Source organism: Raphanus sativus, chromosome 9 (genome assembly GCF_000801105.2).
Source record: "Raphanus sativus cultivar WK10039 chromosome 9, ASM80110v3, whole genome shotgun sequence".
Classification (NCBI taxonomy): domain Eukaryota; kingdom Viridiplantae; phylum Streptophyta; class Magnoliopsida; order Brassicales; family Brassicaceae; genus Raphanus; species Raphanus sativus.
This window is the reverse complement of record NC_079519.1, coordinates 31,269,890-31,289,966: the sequence shown is the minus strand read 5'-3', so window position 1 is coordinate 31,289,966 and position 20,077 is coordinate 31,269,890. Positions and strand designations below refer to the sequence as shown.

At 34.9% G+C, this 20,077-nt stretch overlaps 4 protein-coding genes and 1 pseudogene across 7 annotated transcripts; 4 read left to right on the top strand and 1 right to left on the bottom strand.

Moving 5' to 3' along the window:
* Positions 1 to 1,316: 1,316 nt before the first annotated feature.
* LOC108823794 (uncharacterized) lies at positions 1,317 to 2,698 on the bottom strand. 3 transcript variants are annotated; one of them, XM_018597079.2, is made up of 2 exons: positions 2,464 to 2,698; positions 1,317 to 2,321 (listed from the first exon to the last, which is right to left on the bottom strand). In XM_018597079.2, exon 2 carries the CDS (start codon positions 2,289 to 2,291, stop codon positions 1,395 to 1,397), a length of 897 nt encoding a protein of 298 aa, XP_018452581.1. In that variant the 5' UTR covers positions 2,292 to 2,321; positions 2,464 to 2,698; the 3' UTR covers positions 1,317 to 1,394. The 3 variants fall into 3 exon arrangements, with proteins under 3 accessions (XP_018452581.1, XP_056851506.1, XP_018452580.1); XM_056995526.1 differs by having other exon boundaries at positions 1,317 to 2,388; positions 2,464 to 2,696; XM_018597078.2 differs by having other exon boundaries at positions 1,317 to 2,371; positions 2,464 to 2,695.
* Positions 2,699 to 9,654: 6,956 nt separating this feature from the next.
* LOC108827683 (probable serine/threonine-protein kinase WNK9) lies at positions 9,655 to 11,929 on the top strand (annotated as a pseudogene).
* A 568-nt stretch (positions 11,930 to 12,497) lies between these two features.
* On the top strand, positions 12,498 to 13,793 carry LOC108827682 (40S ribosomal protein S24-1). Its single transcript, XM_018601141.2, has 5 exons — positions 12,498 to 12,677; positions 12,978 to 13,019; positions 13,124 to 13,294; positions 13,401 to 13,487; positions 13,587 to 13,793. The coding sequence occupies exons 1-5, from the start codon at positions 12,606 to 12,608 to the stop codon at positions 13,614 to 13,616; spliced, it is 402 nt and encodes a 133-aa protein (XP_018456643.1). The 5' UTR covers positions 12,498 to 12,605; the 3' UTR covers positions 13,617 to 13,793.
* Positions 13,794 to 14,167: 374 nt separating this feature from the next.
* Positions 14,168 to 16,130, top strand: LOC108827679 (probable transcription factor At5g28040). The gene has a single exon (XM_018601138.2). The coding sequence runs from the start codon at positions 14,571 to 14,573 to the stop codon at positions 15,732 to 15,734; it is 1,164 nt and encodes a 387-aa protein (XP_018456640.1). The 5' UTR covers positions 14,168 to 14,570; the 3' UTR covers positions 15,735 to 16,130.
* Positions 16,131 to 17,145: 1,015 nt separating this feature from the next.
* Positions 17,146 to 19,868, top strand: LOC108827680 (bifunctional cystathionine gamma-lyase/cysteine synthase). Of its 2 annotated transcripts, none has more exons than XM_018601139.2 (10): positions 17,146 to 17,286; positions 17,634 to 17,693; positions 17,910 to 18,077; positions 18,203 to 18,466; positions 18,562 to 18,699; positions 18,789 to 18,840; positions 19,095 to 19,174; positions 19,249 to 19,308; positions 19,397 to 19,477; positions 19,580 to 19,868. In XM_018601139.2, the coding sequence occupies exons 2-10, from the start codon at positions 17,655 to 17,657 to the stop codon at positions 19,667 to 19,669; spliced, it is 972 nt and encodes a 323-aa protein (XP_018456641.1). In that variant the 5' UTR covers positions 17,146 to 17,286; positions 17,634 to 17,654; the 3' UTR covers positions 19,670 to 19,868. The 2 variants fall into 2 exon arrangements, with proteins under 2 accessions (XP_018456641.1, XP_018456642.1); XM_018601140.2 differs by lacking the exon at positions 17,146 to 17,286 and adding an exon at positions 17,304 to 17,361.
* Positions 19,869 to 20,077: the final 209 nt, after the last annotated feature.

Sequence of the window (20,077 nt, the reverse complement as noted above, 5' to 3'; positions counted from 1 at the left end):
TTAAGTATGCCAATAAAATATTGAACAAGAAACTATAAAAAAAATCTTATGCACGTGACATTACAAATATATTTATGATACTGAGCACACATTATTATAGATTATGTATTTCATGTAGATAAATAATACTCAAATACTATATAATTTAAATATTTATTGTTTTTTGTCCAAATATTCAAAACAAACTAATTTATATGTTAAGTTTATCTGTTTTGACATATATTATTCAAATTTATATTTAATATATTATTTTTATATTTTGAAATTTTAAAATATATAATAAATTTCAAATTATTATAAACGGGTTATCCAAATCAGAAACAAATCCACAAAAATCTGAACCAAACCCAAACTAAAATTTATAAATATCTAAGTGGACTGAAATATTTAACCATGAAATCTCAAAGCCCGAATAGATCTAAAATGAACATGAATAGTATCCAAATGCCCACTCTTATATTGTTAAAAAAATATATATATTTCTCCAGTTCATTCAATTAATTAACAATATCAAAATTTGTAACATTTAAAATAAGCATACTAATTCTTTATAAAGTTATTAACCATACCCAAATTATTAAAAATAATCCTTAAAACGGAATCTAACCAGAATTGACCTCAATATTTTATCAGCTTCCTAACATTTTTATCCGAACAAAACCAAAATAACAAAACCAAATTCATAAATAACCAAATGATTCTTATTTATGATTCTTGAACCGAGAAATTGAAAACAAAACCAAACTAGAATAAAACCGAAAAATGGAACTAAACCGATACGAAAATGATTTTGTCTAAATATATAAGTGAACAAAGAGACGGGTTAACAAATTATCAAAAAAAAAATTGTTTCGCGCTTTCAAAGCGCGGGTCAAAATCTAGTTATAAGTTATAACACAAAAAAAAAATTATTACTAAGCAAGATATCCATTACAATTATATATGGTTAGAGTATAACCTATACAATATATATTGAACTAATTGTCATTTTATCTCTATATCTAGCTATGTGTAGTGGTTATTTATATTTTTTTTTTCCTTTTTTCTAATTATTTTCCCCTATCTAAATTTAAAAGCTTTCACATTTTCTTAAAACAATTGTCGAATTTTATATTTTACATAATAAAAACATAGTTTTTTCTACATATAACATATTTTGAAATGGATACATTCTTGTATTTGCTCTGTCTACCTGGAGAACTTAACAGTTTCTAGTTCTAGGAGACATAAGTAGCTCATGTATACAGAGATGGCATTTCATCAAGACTGATAAGGTTCCAGCATTTCGCAAGGAATGTTATATTTGCAGAAACCAATTATGAATCAATTCATTAATCATCACGCTATAAATAACAAATGTCGACAAGGAATCAACAAACGCTTTTAAACGCATTCTACTCGTTCTTCCAAGCATACAGAATTAGCGAAAAACCAGAACTTTGAGACTTGGAGTTTGTTGTTGTTGTTGCTGCCATGATGTCCTGTGAGAAAGAAGACAAGCTCTTATCCGAAGAAGACTGACAAGTCCTGAACATAAACACTGCGTTTCCCGCTGTAGAAGAAGGCATCCCAAATAGCCAACTATGAACATCCCACAGAACTTCCACAGCCATTCTATTAACAACTATCGTATCGTTCCCACGAAACTTCCACTTAAGCCGCTTCACCTGCAACAACGTCTTCCCATCCACACGAACAACGAGACAAGGATCAGTGACGCTCGTGTCACATTCAATCACAACATCATGTACTCTAACCCCATCTGAACAGAGCTGAGCCTTCGTTATAAACTCTCTCTTACCAAAAACATGCTCTTTCTTGGCGATGAACACGGCGCCCAGAGACGAAGGCGAAGCGTTCGTCTTCTTGAAAGCTTCCTTCTTCATATCACCGAGAAGCAGAACCATCTCCCTGTCAACAACAACACCCAAATAGAATCCTCCCAAAGCTTCGGGTCCTGACCCGAACTTCGCAGACGCCAGATCCCAGTAAACATCGACGCTACAACACGAATAAACCTCCAAACTCTTGGACCCTTTTCGTTTGGTGAACAGCCAGGGCTTGATCTCGACTTTACAGAGGCTCTGGTTACGAGAATCATCAACACCAACGGTCACACTCTGACCCATCAGAGTCTTGGCCCACGTCAGGGTGATCAAACAAGTCCTTCCTCGGATACGGCACTGGTAGATAGAAGTGACCAGGTTCTGAGCGTTCTTCCCGGAGTTCGAAGACGAAGAATCCGCGACTTGGACTCCGTTTTCACCGAAGCAAGAAGGAAAATCCTTCATCTCTCTATAAAACTTCAAATTCCACTCTCTCTGCGGAGTTTCAACGAACAGTTGGTGGGCAGAATGCGTAAAGCTAAGGACTTTTAACACGGATTGACTTAATTAAGACAATGACGGAAGCTATAAGGTCGAGGAGAAGAAACCCAGATGGAAAAAAGTGAACTTTGCTTACCTGAAGACAAAGATGAATCAAGAATGCATCTAAATCTGAGGAACGCTCATACAAGTCTCGTTGATTGGATCCGTTGTCTCCAAGGATTTTGATAAAGCCAGAGAGTAAGGAGAGAGATATAGAGAGAGAGAGAGGAGGAAGGAAATCGCCAAAAGTAAAGGAAGAATATTTTTTCCTTCGATAAAAAACTGAAAATGGAGACAAATGGAGACAAAAAGGAGACTCCTTTCACTCTCAGTGTTATTATTACCGTGTAATAAAAACCTAACTAGAATTGAGTCGGCATAAATTGACAACTGCAAGGAGAAACTTTACCAAACAAACAAATAGAATTGAATATTGAAAATGAAGACTTTGCTATTTTTGTACGAATTGTTTTTTTTTTTTAATAATTTGGGGTTCACATGTCTTTCAAGATCAGGGATTCTTTTTGTGCCTTGCGTGTGGTATTTTGACGACAATTTATATGAAGTTTTTTTTTGGTAATAATTTTGAATTTTTTGTCACACATTTTTGGGATAAAAATGTTAACACATGCTGTTTCTTCTTTTTAATTATACAGATTAGACTACCATTACATAAAATTCAAGATTTTTTTTTTCAAACTAGAATAAGACAACACTTAAACAAAATTTTTAATCTAAAAGGAATGAATAGTTTTTTGAAGATTTTTGTATTCCTTTCTTTCCAAGTTAGGTAGATAACAACTTATAAAATGAGCTTGACAGTAGTGGTTAGGCAGCTCTGAGATTGCTGTCTCGGCAAAGAGATCCATGATATGATACTGGGTCAAAAAATAAGTAGTTAATAACTTCAGGATTGGAACGGGTCAATCGAATATTCCAAAATGCAAGCACGATTTATATAAAATGTAACTCTACAACGCCATTACATTAGTTTTTCAAAAACAAAAACAGATTTTGGTCTTATAATATTGGCCTTGCGCATATGCATGACTTGAAGACACTAGGTCTAGTTTGCAAAAAAAAAAAAAAAGACACTAGGTCTAATAATTTTTTTATTAATAAATACAAGCATACATAGGGTTTTCATCTTCCATCTACGTACATAAATGATATTTATAACCACTATCGATAATAGTGTTTATGGATCATGATGGTCCAAAATACAGTAGTGCTTTGATTCGACTAAATCTTATGCTTAAACTACAAGAATTCATCATAACACGGAAAAGGAAGGAAAAGTTCGAGGCAATTGCCTTTTTAAATCTTTGTAGAGAATTATATAAAAACAAATAAGTACTCCTTAAATTTTTCATAATCTGCCAGCTTCATCATCATCATTATAAGCATTATCTCACTCTATACCCCCCCCCCATTTTCTCTCTCTGATTGTTTTTGCTAATTATTTTAGTAAAAAGCTATGTTGGTTGGATCAGGAATCCGGAGATCGTGTGGTGAATAGTTTAATGTGTTTCTGATTTAGAATAATGTGTTTTACTTACAAAACTCCAAAATTATGTTGTTTGCCTTAATTACACTGTCTCTCTTGATAGATCCAAATCCATTAATTTGTAAAACGATAACACAAATAAACAAAATTTCTTACCAAATATTATATTTTTATTGGTCACTATTGATTTATGTCCATGAACATATTTATCAAAAAGTTTGTCAAAAACAAATTATAAAAAAGTCTAAGAAAGTAATTTTGGTTTTATAAGTAGGGAAGGAAATGGTATTCACGTGTATTCTTGTCTATAGAGTAGTTGTCGTGCGTTACAACCCAAATTTGGGGTCATCTTTCTTGGACTTTCCGACTTTCTGGCCCTTTTCTTGAATACCTTTGTTTTTTTATTCCTTTTACATGTATAGTGTTAGGTGCACATGAATAACATAAATAAAAAAAAAGATTTTTATTACTGGAAAATTAAAATTTGTGGTGACTGAAAAAATAAATTAATTATAACTTTGTAGTTTTGCGTTTAATATATACATGATTGAAATAATAATTTCATAAAAATAATATTGCAATTTGCGACACATCTTTGATAACAAAATCCACCACCAAATATTCAACCGTAGCTGATTTCATACTGCATGAAATATACTAATCAGCAAAACAAAATATTAACAATAACGAACGTACCTCTGTCGTAGGATTTTAGGAACATGAGTTGGTTGGTTTCAGTAGACAATAGAAATTTGATATATGGCATGTCATATTGTGATAAAATTGCATGATCGATGATAAACTTCTATCTGCTTAATACACGTTATCAATATGCTGTTGAACCGATCGACCGACGTTTACGTGAACTTTTAAGGTCCTGATTTTGCATTAGAGTATTATCCTTATGGGATCTGATTACATTTCCTTTGTTGATTTATAAATTTTAAATTTAACCACTCACCTTTTCTCCACACCCACTTTGCGAGTAATAGCTGTTTCTTTGGGATAATCAAAATTTAAAATTTAAAATTTAAAATGTCAAATGCATGTTTATTGCTAATTTTAGTATGGAAGAATCGTAATATATCGACAAGTCACTGCATCGTCAAAATAAGATAAAAGTTTTGTTTTTTTGTTTTTGTTCAAACCTTACTTTCCATTCATTCAAACTTAAAATACAGCAGTGTTACCAATCACAGAGGGATTGTTCGAGAGCTGAAACAGAGAGAGTTTTGCCAGCCTATCGGCTGTTTCATTACATGAACGAGAAATGAAACTAAAAGAGATAGAGTTGAAGGATTCACTCAACACACCAATGTCATGGAGTATCCCTCTAAGAGCAACCACAGTTTTATGACCTGTGATTATTTCAATGAGACTTTTCGAATCTGATAAACAGATCACGTCTCTGATTCCAGAAGAGGCAGCCTTCGAGAGGCCTGCTCGTAACGCCAATGCTTCTGCCGCGAGGGCTGAGGCTATATAACGTCTGTTCTCTGATCCTTGAAACAGGTGTGTGCCGGCCGAGTCTGTGCAAACCCAACTAAGGCCACCTGCAAGAGAAGAGGAGTTCCAGGCTGCATCCGAGAACAAGATGCTTGTAGTCTCTGGAACCTGTGGTAGACATTTCGAGGTTTTACCATCTTTCTTTGAAACAGAGCTTTGTTTTTGGAGTGGGAGAGAAGTCTGCCATTCCTTTGCTGCTCTGATTGCTTTAGCCAACATCTCTGTTTCTGAGAAAGATTTGTCCTCAAACAGCAACTGATTCCTGCTCGTCCACAAGACCCAGAGGATCCATGGATACAGAGGTTTGGAGAGACCTAATGGAGGTAGGTTCGTCATTCGCGAGCATGCTGTAAGTAGGTCTTCCGTTGAGTTACAGGAGGTAGTCGATGGGATTGCTATTGCTGGTACTAGCGCCCAGACTAGATAAAAGTTTTGTTTATTACCAACATTTTCTAATTCCACTTATCAGTGTTTGCGGAGTCGACATTTTTGTACATAGATGCATATATAGCTTCCAGAAGATACGTGGACTGATATATGGCCTACATCAATTGAATATTCGATTTTACTATTTAGTGACTATCAATTTCATCAACAAGTAAGATAAATGATATCGTTACAAGTGATTTATACTAATATTTTCGTTGCTATCAATCAGATTCAAACGCACATGTTAACAAAAAGTCCATTAAAGAGTAGCGAAAGTTTACAAGTTCAACGCTAACCGCTGCTCTTTTTTTTTTCTGGTGTAACGCTAACTGCTTCTTAGTTGTGAGTCTTGTGACATGCATTGTTTTTCTTTTGTACGCTTCAATGCTTGATCACGACATGTTAATAGTATAATAAAAGGTAAACAATCAGCTGAAAATGTTTACAGTCAAAGAGATCTCTCTTTGTTTAATGGGTCTATAACACTGCTTGAAGTATTAAATGGCTTATATTGGATCACTGAAGGTAAAAGACTTGCAATCAACATTGAACAAGTTTAATAATCGAAAATTTACCGCAACGTGTTCATCAATGTATCTACATGTTTATCCAAAAAAAGGAAGAAGTCTTGCATTCGGAGAAGGAAGAAGTCTTACTTGGTGTGAATTTCCACATCCACAACGGCTTGGTTGATATTGGAAGTTATCTCTTTTTTTTTTTTGCTAAAAGATATATTGGAAGTTTTCTTTAAATTGAGTGAAATGATTTCTGTTTGATAGTGTATATTTGAGTTTAGTCTTTACCATTTCCAAGAGATCTAATGAGACGTTGATGATTATTAAACCCATAATTAGTATACAGACAACCAAGGAATCGCGAAATTAACGAAGCCCGAATAAACAATTAACATTTTTAATTTATCATTAGCTTTAAAGTCTAAAGGTACTTCCTCTTGATACTTATCCTAAACATATTTACTTTATCATGTACGACAAAGTTTAGCATTGAAAAGAATGAACTAAATACTCATAAACAATTTCAAAAATATCTCCTAGTAGTTGGACAGCATGTTAACCGACGTCATTTCACTATCGCATTTCACTAAAAGTTAATCGTAGATATATCTAACAAAAACTTTCTAAGATTTTGTTTTAGTCTTACTTGCCATGTTTTTATACTCATGTAAGAAACTTACTGCATAATGTTTTGTACAAACTCATACGTACACATCTTTCAAGTTAGCCTACATTTTTTCTTTTTGAGAACATGTTAACCTATAATTTGTAACAACATAGAGTCACAAATTATCATTTGATGACATTTAACATTTAGAAAATTGAATAATTACACTGTTTGATTCTTCCAACCATAATTTCTGGTGGATTCAAAAACTGATCCTTCCTTTTTAATACTTGATGTTTCAGAGACATTTTTATTTCAAATGATGTTTTTAATTTTCAGTGCAATTTTTTTAAAAAAAAAATGTTATATGATCAATGGTATTCTCCTGTCCATATCATTATTTGTCAAATATTTGTAATAATCTCATTAATGATTTTTTGTTTACAAAATACAAACAATTAAGTGTTTCTAAATTTATCTGCACAATCCTAAAATATCATCTAATAAAAACTTAGGTACTATTTTTAAAATTATATATTTTGGTATTATTGATCTGATATGCATTAAATTTCATTAATTTTATAACTAATCTCCTTAAATGACACCTATATTTTAAATCAATAATATGCAATATACTACGAGTTTAAATCGAGTGGTAATAATATACTAACACACTAGTACAATTCATTGTGCATTAGTACTAGTTAGTACCAGTCATTAAAAGAGGCATAATAAAATAAAACATTTCTTTCATGTATCCTTCATATGTTTATTTCATATATCTTTTGATATAAAGCTCGGTAGATATCTTAGGAAAATGTATTTTAATATATAAACTAGGATATGATCCGCGCCTTGCGCGGAATGAGTTTATAAAAATTAAAATTTAAAACATACAATATTAACAAATTAAATATTTATATGTGCTCAATTTTATAATATAATATTATATTTTTGATTGTATAAGTTAGGCTGTAACTATTTTTAATTGTAACTATAGATTAAAATCTATTTTGAATTTGACATGTGACAATCGATTTGGGCTTAAATATTTTTCACTAATTAAAAGAATTTAACTATAGATGTTCTAAAGATGTTCTTTATATCATAGGAGACATTATATTTTTTCTTAAATTAGAGATGATTATGTTTGTGAATTGGAACTTGAACTATCGTACTAAAAGTCATAGTGTTTTTTATTGACAACAAATTATACACAAATTAAATACATGAAATATTCAACGGAAAATTTCATAAAAATACCCTAACTAAATTTTTCAAATCTTTTTAATACCAAATTGTTTAACTACTCAGTTTGATATCCTAACAAATCATTTTTCTCATTTCAATACATAAACTTTTAAAATAGTGCCGATTTTAATATCCGAACTGTATTTGTTTTAATAAGAAATACTAATAAATTTCAAATGAAATTAAAAACCTCTAAAATTTACAAAAAAATATCTCAGAAAATCTGAATTTTATTTGGTTCTTGAGAAATAAATGTATCTAAATTTTATTTAATCTTAAATTTTGTAATAAAAGTTTTCAGTAGTAAATATTAAACTTATTTTGTTTCAGAAAAAAAATATTTTTCTTCAAAATTAAATTTTATAATTTTGAATATTTTCTCCATAGTTTATTTACATTTTTCCTAAATCTTAAAATAAAATTAGATTTTTTGTTACATTTTTTTAGATTTTGAAGATTCTTTAAATTCCTTTTGAAATTTATTAGTATTTTAATTAAAGTAAATAATTTTTGAGTATTAAAAAGGGTAAAATTTTTAAAATTTATGTATTAAAGTGAGCAAAAATACTTAATTGGAGTATAACTGGACAACAAAAAATTTTGGGTATTAAAAAACTTAACAAATTTATTTGTCTAATGTTAGAATTTTCTTGATATTTAATGTATTATCTCTAATGAATTTGTTTCCATATTAAGTTTCCGTATTCCATGATGAGATTGGCAATGAATTGCATGAATATAGATTAGAAATAAATCATAGTTTCCATTTGTATTTAGATAGCAGTAAATCAGGCAATAAAATGTTTCTACAGAAAAGAATTGCATAAATTAAATGCACGCCAAATGATTTACATAAATCAGTTACCACTACGTTACATAGATTAGGTCATCAAGAACAAAAATCAGTAACTATAGTCAAAATGTAATGAAAAATCATGCTGTAAATTTGTGACATACCAATGGCAACTGATGTAAATAATCTAGTAATTTAAGGATTAATGCATAGAAAGGCTGAGGTGAATTGTGAGGAAGACACCTATACAAAATGGCAACATGGTAATAATTTTACTATTTAAAGGTTGTTATTTTTAATTGCTCCTTTATTAATAGTAATACTAAGGGGATATGGGTAGATGTACATCTTGAGGAAATATAGTTTAATCCAACATTTATTCGTTGAAGATTACAGAAAGAAAGAAAAAGATAAAGCATTTGTTTCACGTTTGGACCACGCTCTGTGCGTCTTGAAACTGCCTTTGCCTACCTACAGCATTCATGAGATAGTTATGTTTTTTTGGTAAAAATGAGATAGTTATGTTTCTCTGTAATAACAACTGAAGATAAAACATATAAAGCAAAAAAAAAGGAAAAGAAAAAAAAAGAATCTTATTTACACGAATTTAATGTTTATTTTCTTAACTAATTATTGTGTCAGAGGTACAAAGATGATTATAGTTAACAAAAAACATTACTGCATATAATTCTCTTTTAACTTTGTGTGGCTTTCTTTATATTTTTTCATTTATGTAATGCTCTTTTTCATATTCTGCCTAGGGAACCATCTCAACCATCTTGAACCAGATTACTCTGAGTTTGTTGAATATGATCCTAGTGGAAGATATGGAAGAGTAAACTTCTCTCTCTTAAGTTGATCATCTCTTTTGTTTTGCTGAGATTCTTGTGTGTTCTTGTTGTTGCAGTACAGTGAAGTTCTTGGTAAAGGGTCTTCAAAGACCTTGTAAGAATCTAATCTCTCTATCTTAAAATTTCTTATTCTCTGTTGGCTTAAACCACTTTAGTTTCAGACCATATAAATAGCTTTCATGGTTCCGAAAAGACAAAACTACTTTTTTTGTGGTTGTTATTTGGATTTGCAGTTACAGAGGATTTGATGAGTATGAAGGTATAGAAGTAGCATGGAACCAAGTAAAACTCTATGACTTCTTGCATAGTCCTCAAGAACTTGAGAGGCTCTACTGTGAGATCCATCTCCTCAAAACCTTTTTTTTTTTTTATCTCCTCAAAACCTTAAAACACAAGAGCATCATGAAATTCTACACTTCTTGGGTCGATACCAAGAATCGAAACATTAACTTCATCACTGAAATGTTCACTTCTGGTACCCTAAGACAGTAAGTTATTTTCTCTTGATTATTGAATCATAAACATATTACTAGTTCATAAAATATGCTGAATGCAGGTATAGGATAAAGCACAAGAGGGTGAACATAAGAGCGGTGAAGCATTGGTGTAGACAAATCCTGAGAGGCTTACACTATCTACATACACATGACCCTCCAGTGATCCATAGAGATCTCAAGTGTGACAACATTTTTGTCAATGGTAACCAAGGAGAAGTCAAGATTGGTGATCTTGGTCTTGCTGCTATCTTACAAAACTCACACGCTGCCCATTGTGTTGGTATGCAATAACCTCAGTGCTTTTGCTTAACTGATTTAATTGGACTTGTGGTGCTGAGAGTTCTTTTCATGCTATCTTAGGGACACCAGAGTTCATGGCTCCTGAAGTATATGAAGAAGAATACAACGAGTTAGTAGATATTTACTCGTTTGGGATGTGCGTATTGAAGCTGGTAACGTTCGATTACCCTTACAGTGAGTGTACTCACCCTGCTCAAATCTACAAGAGAGTTATATCGGTGAGATAAACTTCCGACCTAAAATCAATTGGTGATAAGTGTATTGATTAATCTCTCTTATATATTACTAATAGAATCAACCCGCTATACTCGGGGTTTAAAGCTTTCGGTCACAAGGTTATATTGAGTTTAGGACTGTTAATACATTCTCTTTATCAGGGAAAGAAACCAGACTCGTTAGACAAGATGAAAGGATCTTGAGGTTAGAGGGTTTATAGAGAAGTGCTTGGCCAGTGCGTCCCTTAGACTCTCAGCTAGTGAACTACTAAACGACCATTTTCTTTGTATTGATGAAAGCGAATCCAAAACCAAAGAAAACTATTGTGATCATCCTCACTACTCAAACGATTACTTCAGCCACAATAATGTAAACCAATGCGCTTATTATCATGGAGATGAGACAGTGGATTCAAACGGAGCAGAGGTCTTTGAGTTTCAAGGTGGTAATCATGAAGAGGCAGAAGAGTATGATGATGATAAGAAGTCGTTTGACAGTGTTCATATAAGTATAACAGGGAAGAGAAGAGACAATGGTGATGGACCTTTCCTGAGACTCAGAATTGCCGACAAGGAAGGTTTGTGACATTCTATAAATTAACCTAAAGGACACAATCTTTTGTCGGATCTTGAACTTTCATTTCTTATTTTGCAAGGTTTGTGAGAAACATATACTTCCCTTTTGACATGGAAACTGACACAGCTATTAGCGTTGCAAGAGAGATGGTGGAAGAGCTGGAGATGGACGATTGTGATGTGACAAAGATAGCCAACATGATCGATGGAGAGATTGCTTCTCTGATTCCTGATTGGAGATCATGCCTCGAGTTTGAGAGCATCTTCTGCAACTGCGGCTCGGAAATGGAGTTCAACGTGATGAAATGTTGTGGAAATGGGTGTCGAGAGTCGAAGCATGGACGTTTTCAGGAGAACACTTCTGGACTAAACCATTCTGATGAATAAAAAGAGGTTTCTTGTACGTCAAGTAATGTTATACACTGACTGTATATATTGTTACAGAAACCAGATCCTTTTGACACCTTTCGTTGACTGCTATACCAAACCCAATGAAAAATAAACTTGAAGTAAGAGGGATTCAAGGATTAACACAGCTGGAAAACCTAGCGGGAGGAGACGTCAAAGCGAGAGGAGTATTGAGCTCTCGGAAAGCTTTACTCCCAAGAAAACAAACAAGATGATATTTTTAGCTTCACGTTGATGCTTTTCTTAAGTTTTTTGTTTGTTAATATGTGTAAAATAGAAATATATAGAGTAATGTTGACAAACCGAGAAAATCACAGTTATTCCTTAACTTATATAGCTCACTCTGAGTCTTAAACTCAAATATCTCATTCTCATTTTTGAAAAAAAAATGATCTTAAGTTAACCTAGCAAAAATCATAATAGATTTACACGTAAAAGACAAATTCAAACGCAAACACAAGAACCTTTTTCTTGTTTCAAAAAAAAAAAAACCTTTTTCTTTGTCACAGCGCAAACACAAGAACCTCAAGTCGTGAAATCATTTGGCCATGGTAGAATATAGTAGTTTTGTGTAGGCCTAATGGGCTCACATTGGCCCATCTAACAAGAGCCCAGTAAGAAAAGAAACCTAAAACAACTAAAAAATGGAGAGCTATATATTACCAGCTAGGGTTTCGATTGCTGCTTCAGAAGCCGCAGCGAGAGAGAGAGAGTAGCAAACTCGTCGATTATCACAAGCCGGAGAGCTCAGTGTGATCTCGGAGGAATCGCAGCAGCAGCCATGGCGGAGAAAGCTGTCACCATCAGGACCAGGAAGTTCATGACCAACAGACTTCTCTCCAGGAAGCAGTTTGTGAGTTTCCAAATCCCCTTACAACTTTCTGTCTCTATGTTCCATATGATTCGCCAGTGAAATGAACAACGTTAGGGAGATAGAAAAAAAATACTTAGGTGGTGAGAATATTCATAGCAGCTAGTAGTGTAGCAACTACTTGAATCATCCCTAGTTATAGTATTTGATCTATTCCGATTTTACATTTCGACTGATACACAAACTCTCACATATCAATTTGTTGTTCTGAACACAGAAAGCTATTGAAAGTTTGAAACTTTATGTTATTAGTTAGTGACGGTGGCTCTTTTATGAATGTAGGTTATTGATGTTCTTCACCCAGGAAGAGCCAATGTTTCAAAGGTATGTTCCTCTTTTTTTACCCGCCATCTTTGTCTATATTACTACTATCAAGATGAGGAAACCATGGAGGTTTGAGAATCTTATGATTTTTTTTTTTGTTGAAGGCTGAGCTAAAGGAGAAGTTGGCAAGGATGTACGAGGTTAAGGACCCAAATGCAATCTTTGTTTTCAAATTCAGAACCCACTTTGGAGGTGGCAAATCTTCTGGATTTGGTTTGATCTATGACAATGTCGAGAGTGCCAAGAAATTCGAGCCCAAGTACAGGCTCATCAGGGTAATAATACTTTTTTTTCTCTCTAAGCAGTGTTAACTTCCTCTCTATTGTAATCTTTTGGCGTATTGCGGTTTCATACTTACATGATTCTCTTTGTGTTTAACAGAATGGACTTGACACCAAGATTGAGAAATCAAGGAAACAGATTAAGGAGAGAAAGAACAGGGCCAAGAAAATCCGTGGTGTTAAGAAGGTGAGAGAGAGAGGCCAACACTAGCTTGTTTTCTAAATATCGCAGCTGTGCCCTTTTTTTGTTTGTTTGTTAACAGTTTGTGTGTGTGTGCTTGTGTAGACCAAGGCTGGTGACCCCAAGAAGAAGTGAGGTGTTGAAGACTAGCAGCAGCATTTTGGGTTTTGTTCTGCATCATCCCTTCTTTATTTGGATTTTGTACTTGTCATTATCACATTGTTCTGTCTCGTTTTGCATTATGCGTTAAGCTTTAGAGAATCATGTGCTAAAGATTTTGCTGAATACATTTATTTAAAAAACTTCCGTCTCCTTGCCAAGTCCTCTTAAGCTATTAAAGCTCAAGAGTTTTTGTTTACGTATGACTGATGATTTCGACCGCTTTTGCGTTTCGGTGACATGGTTTCAACTTGATATGCACTCCAGTTAAAGATAATTGAATGTTTCTTCCGATTACAATATTGATCAATCTCCAAAATAGTTTCCCAATAGTGTGACTTTATGACCAGCCTAGTGATAGATTGTGCTTTACAAATAGCTTCGGAACAAAATAAGAAACAATCTCTTCAACGCGTAGATGGGTAGGAATACACATTTTCATCCTCCTTGGTAAAATGAAGCCTAGTGATAGATTGTGCTTTATATTTTCTTTAACCGTTTACCAAGGAACAAAAATTAAAGACGTTACATAAACACCCACGTGACTTTTTTTTTTCTCTGTAAACATTCACACACAGAATCGCGTTTGACGAACGCTTTTCTGCGAGCTGAGTGTGCGGTTGAGTCTTGACTTTTGACTTTTAAGACATGATCAAAGGTTCAACTGAAACCGCAACAACCAAGGGCACGGGAACTCGCCTGGACCACTTATGTCTGCAACTGCAACAGCAACGCCCAGTCATAATTATTTCACAAATTCCGAAACTACCCTCGCTTAGCGTCGTAGATTCCTCATCCTACCACCTACGCAACGCAAAGCGTATCAAACTCAAATCCTCGCTGAACCCAATTCCTCTTTCTCAATCTCCATCTACTTCTTCTCTTCCCTCTCCTGATTCCCATCTGACCTACAACGATTTTTGAGGGGAGATGGCAACGGATGAGCGTGACGCCGCTGAATCGCCGGAGATGGAGGAAGACGGCAGCGCCGGCGTCGGAGATATTGATTCCGACGACGATCAGCAAGTCATTCCCGAGCCTGACGTCGCCGACGACGACGGCGATCCGAACTCTCCGCTGGTTTCCGCGACGGCGAAGGACACCGTAACCGTCGCTCTTCCCGCCGATTCCGATCCGAAATGGCACCGCGCGACGGAAATCGTCCACCCGAGACCGCCGCCGCCGCCGCCGATCGACGATTCCAGGCGTCTTTTCCAGAGGCTATGGACCGACGAGGACGAGATAGAGCTTCTCCGCGGCTTCCTCGACTACGTCGCGTGCCACCGTGGCGGCGGCAGCGGCTCGCATCCTCCCGATACGGCGCCGTTTTACGAGCTTATAAAATCGAAGCTTCAGCTGGAGTTCAACAAGAACCAGCTGGTGGAGAAGCTTCGTCGGCTGAAGAAGAAGTACAGGAACGTGATGAGCAAGATGGGTTCGGGTAGAGAGGTGGTCTTTAAAAGCCCTCACGATCAAGCCACGTTTGATATCTCTAGGAAGATTTGGAACCAATCAGGGAAGATCATAGGGTTCGAAGATATCATAGAGGAACCTGGTGGTAGCCAACAACACACCAACGTGAACGTTGATTCTGATAATAACGTGTTGGAGAAGAAAGGTACGGTGAGTAGGAAACGATCGCGATGGAGGATGGGGAAGATGGATGAAGAGAACAACAAGCCCATCTCTCTGTCTGATGGGCCGATGGCGAGTGGAGCTACTACTACCAATGAGAATATGGCTGAGTTTAGTGATGGGAGGAATCTAGGGGGGTTGATAGAAGAGACGGTGAAGAGTTGTGTATCGCCCTTGATCAAGGAGATGATGAATGGGACGGTGGGGATGATGATGGCTGCGGTGGGAGGGTATCCAGGAGGTGGTGGTGCTCATGCTATGGGTGTCTTAAGCCCAATGCTGATACCGAATCTTGGGTTTGGTGGTGGAGGAGGGGTTAAGGGAGGAGGAGTAGGGGACGAACGGTGGAGGAGACAGCAGATTCTTGAGTTGGAAGTGTACTCGAGGAGATTAGAATTGGTTCAAGAGCAGATTAGAGCCACAGTGCATGAGTTAAAGACTATGCCCAGTGGAGGATGACGTATAAGGAAGACTGTAATGGGTTTTTGTAAAATCTAAAGTTATGAGGAAGATAAAGAAGGAAGTAGAACATGAAGATGTCTTGTGATATGGTGGTGAGGTATAGTTTTAGCAAGCTATAACCTAATAATCTGAGTAAATTTCTGTTGGTGATGAAATCTTTCTAGGTTTTTTTCTAGAGTTTTTCTCTTTTAATTTTGTCCATCTGAAGTGAATGGTAGTGGGTGGGGTTGTGCATAACCCTTGTATTAGTCTATTAGATTATAGTTTTTGGTAGAGTCACTAGTTTAACAAAAAATAAAAAACCTCTCTAGCTGTTTATAATAAGCAAATAATGTTTGTGTGATGCATGTATGAATGTATATCTAATGGACAATTGACACATCTTTCTTGGGATTTGATCTATGTTGCAGTTGCTAGTAGTATTGTTTTGTTATAATGTATTTTTTGATGATCAGCTGTAGATTTATGTGTATAGATATTTGAGAAGGTTCTGAACCGAAATTCATAATCATCTTATGCTGGTGTCGCCTTGCAATCGAACTTGGGACCTATTCCCCCTCTGTCAGTGTAGCAATTCTTTAGATTTTCTTTTATCTATGTATCTTTATTGTGTTTGTGGTGCAAATAGAAATACATTCACACTTAAGAGTATCCAGAAGAAATATTACGTTTGCATAGCTCCTAAAGAATTGAAAGGGTGGATAATCTTAGATGTAATCTTGACATTTGAAGAAAGAATGTTTAAAACGACTTTTGATTTTGTTGTTGTTGTTTTTCTCTCTCAAAATAAATAGAAAAAAAAAGCGTGGCTCGTGACATAAAGGCGGTTGCCGCACAGCTTTGTATCCAATCAAACACAGTCCTATATGTTGGCTCCATTCACGTACAACCTTAAGTAGATGTTGTCTCCATTGAAGCATGGCCTTAGATGTCAGTTTCAAACTTAAGCCTTAGATGTCAGTTTTGAACTTCGTAATGGGCACAAACTTGTCTTCATGCTCTCAGTACGTATTCACATACGAGTGGTCTTCACCACATGGGTTCTTAGCATTACAACATACCTCCATTTCTTCAGTTCTCCTCAATAATTGAACTGAAAAGGAACAAAATAAAAGAAATCTTCAATGACAATTCATGTCCATCTCAAAATTAGAATTATGAGTAGTCTTTTCCTATAAACGGATTCCTCAAATTTTAGATTATTTCATTTATAATAAAACAAAACTAGAAAGTAACAAATTTCAGAACTAACTACAAAGGATTATGTTAATACTACTATTGGTAATGTTTTTTTTTTTATGTTTGCATGTGACTCTGTGAGGTCAGGAGTTAGTTCAAAGATTTGTTTTATAAATAGAATTTGGTTAGATTGAGACTTGATTGTGTTTTTTTCTCCCTTCATTATCTCAGTTTTTAACCATATATAAGATGATACTATTATGTTGTACAACCACTCAATACTAATCTACATATATATGTATGTATGTGGTTTTAGACTTAGCGGTCTTTTGTCTCCTCTTTCATTGATACTTTCGTTAGAACTTTGAAGGTATACGACATTTTCTTTTATATTTCTTGCTTCTTTCTTGTTTATTGGTTGCCCATACAAGTATCATTTAGCTCTGTAAGTGCTACGTTCAATTTATTTTAAGCAAACTAGTAACATCTCACTACCATTTTCTCGAATTTTGGTAACAAGTGATCTGGTTTTCCATGTTTATGTTGCTTTTGACGTAGCTCAGAGCTTGTTATGTTCTTTGATACTCAAGAAATAACGTCTCTCTATTCAGTTTCTTTGTCTGTCATCTACTTTTGGGGTTCCAAGTTGGAACTTATAGTTCTGAGACAATACTTACTATGCTTTACGCTTAGACACTATTGTTGCAACCCTTGCAGGAGTTCTCAAGTCAGACCAACATGGAAGAACGGTACATGATCAAGAACGATGTTACCGAAGTAAAAACATCTCTAGTTTATTATTTTTTTTCCCGTCAAGTTGGATTTTATTAGGATAACACCACAATGAAATACAAAGTCTATTACATGAAACTTAAGGAGGAAGTAGATAACCTGAGCAACTAAATTTCTAGTTTTATTATTTACACTATGCTTTCTTTGAATAAAGAATATTTTTTAAGCACCCATATTTATATGTCTTTGGATTTGGCGCAGTTGATTGGTAACACACCAATGGTATATCTGAATAAAATAGTTGACGGTTGCGTGGCCCTTATAGCCGCCAAGCTTGAGATGATGGAGCCTTGCTCTAGCATAAAAGACAGAATCGCATATAGTATGATCAAAGATGCAGAAGACAGAGGATTGATTACTCCTGGAAAGGTTTAATATAATCTTCTTTTTTTTCTTGTTTGTATACAATCCACACACTCTCATGTACTTTTAAACAAATGTGTTAATGAGCTAAGCTATGGTTAAACTAACTATATAATCTCTTCCTTTTGTAGAGTACATTGATTGAGGCAACGGGTGGTAACACTGGGATTGGTTTAGCCAGCATAGGGGCTGCAAGAGGCTACAGAGTGATACTTTTGATGCCGTCAACGATGAGCTTAGAGAGGAGAATCATTCTGAGAGCATTAGGTGCAGAGGTTCATCTCACAGATCCGAACATAGGCATTAAAGGAATGCTGGAGAAAGCTGAAGAAATATTCAGCAAAACTCCTGGTGGTTACATACCACATCAATTTCTAAACCCTGAGAACCCTGAGGTTCTATATACAATACTATACCATCCTCTCTTCTTTTGAATCTCTCTGTATTTTGTACTTTGTTATGGTTGTATTCTAAATATTGTTTCTTGCAGATTCATTACAGAACCACTGGTCCAGAGATATGGAGAGATTCAGCAGGTGAAGTAGATATTTTGGTCGCTGGTGCTGGAACTGGTGGAACGGTTAGTGGAACAGGAAGGTTTCTTAAGAAGATGAACAAAAACATTAAGGTACAAAAAAAGCTTTAAGTAAATCTAATGGAATCAACTGTGAAAACAGTTTGTTTTAAAGATAACTTTGTTACATCCTTGAACAATAGGTTTATGTGGTGGAACCTACAGAAAGTGCAGTACTTAGCGGAGGAGAACCAGGTGTGGAAACAAGAAAACATAACTGCCAGCCCTGAGATTCTAAGAATTTTTATAAAATTTATAAAATGAAAGCCAAATGTTCAATTTATTAACATTTGAAGACTGAATAATTTATAGATATTAGCTACTTAAATTTTGGAGACTTAGACTAATGTTTTAGTTGCTATGCGCAAAACCGGCCATGCTCTCTTGTCTCATGTTAGAGTTATTGATTATCTCTAACATAATAACGATACTTGTTTAACAATTTGCAGGTCCACATTTGATCCAGGGGATTGGTCCTGGTGTCATTCCAACCAATTTGGATTTAAGCATTGTTGATGAAGTCATTCAGGTAAGTACTAGAGGTTATCTACTTCTAAATCATGAAACAATATTCTGAGAACTGCAATTTATTTTTGTATTCAGGTGACAAGTGAAGAAGCTATTGAAACAGCCAAGCTTCTTGCCCTCAAAGAAGGATTGTTGGTACAGTTGGTTTAACGTTTGTCAGTATAAAATGGAAATTACAAGAGAACCGGAGCTTCTGATAAATGCGTTATTATCATTTGGTTAGGTGGGAATATCGTCAGGAGCTGCAGCAGCCGCTGCATTAAAGGTTGCTAAACGGCCAGAAAACGCTGGAAAACTCATTGTGGTAAGCAGACCCACCGGTCCGGTCCTTGTCAACGTTGATTCAATCGATTATTACGGTTATCGATTATTTCCTTAAATATTCCGGTTATCGATTGGTTTGCAGGTGATTTTTCCCAGTGGAGGAGAGCGTTATTTATCAACAGAACTGTTCGAGTCGGTTAGATATGAAGCAGAGCATTTGTCGGTTGAATGACTGGCAAATGTGTGATTCGTTTTGGTTCGATAAGAGTGTTGGTACGAAAATACGGTTTGATTGTTGCAGAACATTGTAAAATCTGTAATAGTTGCATATTAGATGATGGATAATTATAGCTGTTCTTCATTGTCTCTTCCCATGTAATCCCTGGCCTAAAACTGTTTAAAGATGATCCTAATCTATGTTAGTAGCTTCATCTACCTATCTTGTCTTTCTTGCATAATTCTCTTATCATTGGCAAAGAAAAGAACAATTCCTTAAGTATTATTACAAGGAAAGTACCTAGTCAAAGATAAACAATTTTTTTTTGAATGAACAAAAATAGACAATATCCAAAAAAATAGACGAAATAATTTTAAATATTAGAAGCTTCGGCTACACGCAACCTCCTTGTAATCTAAAAAA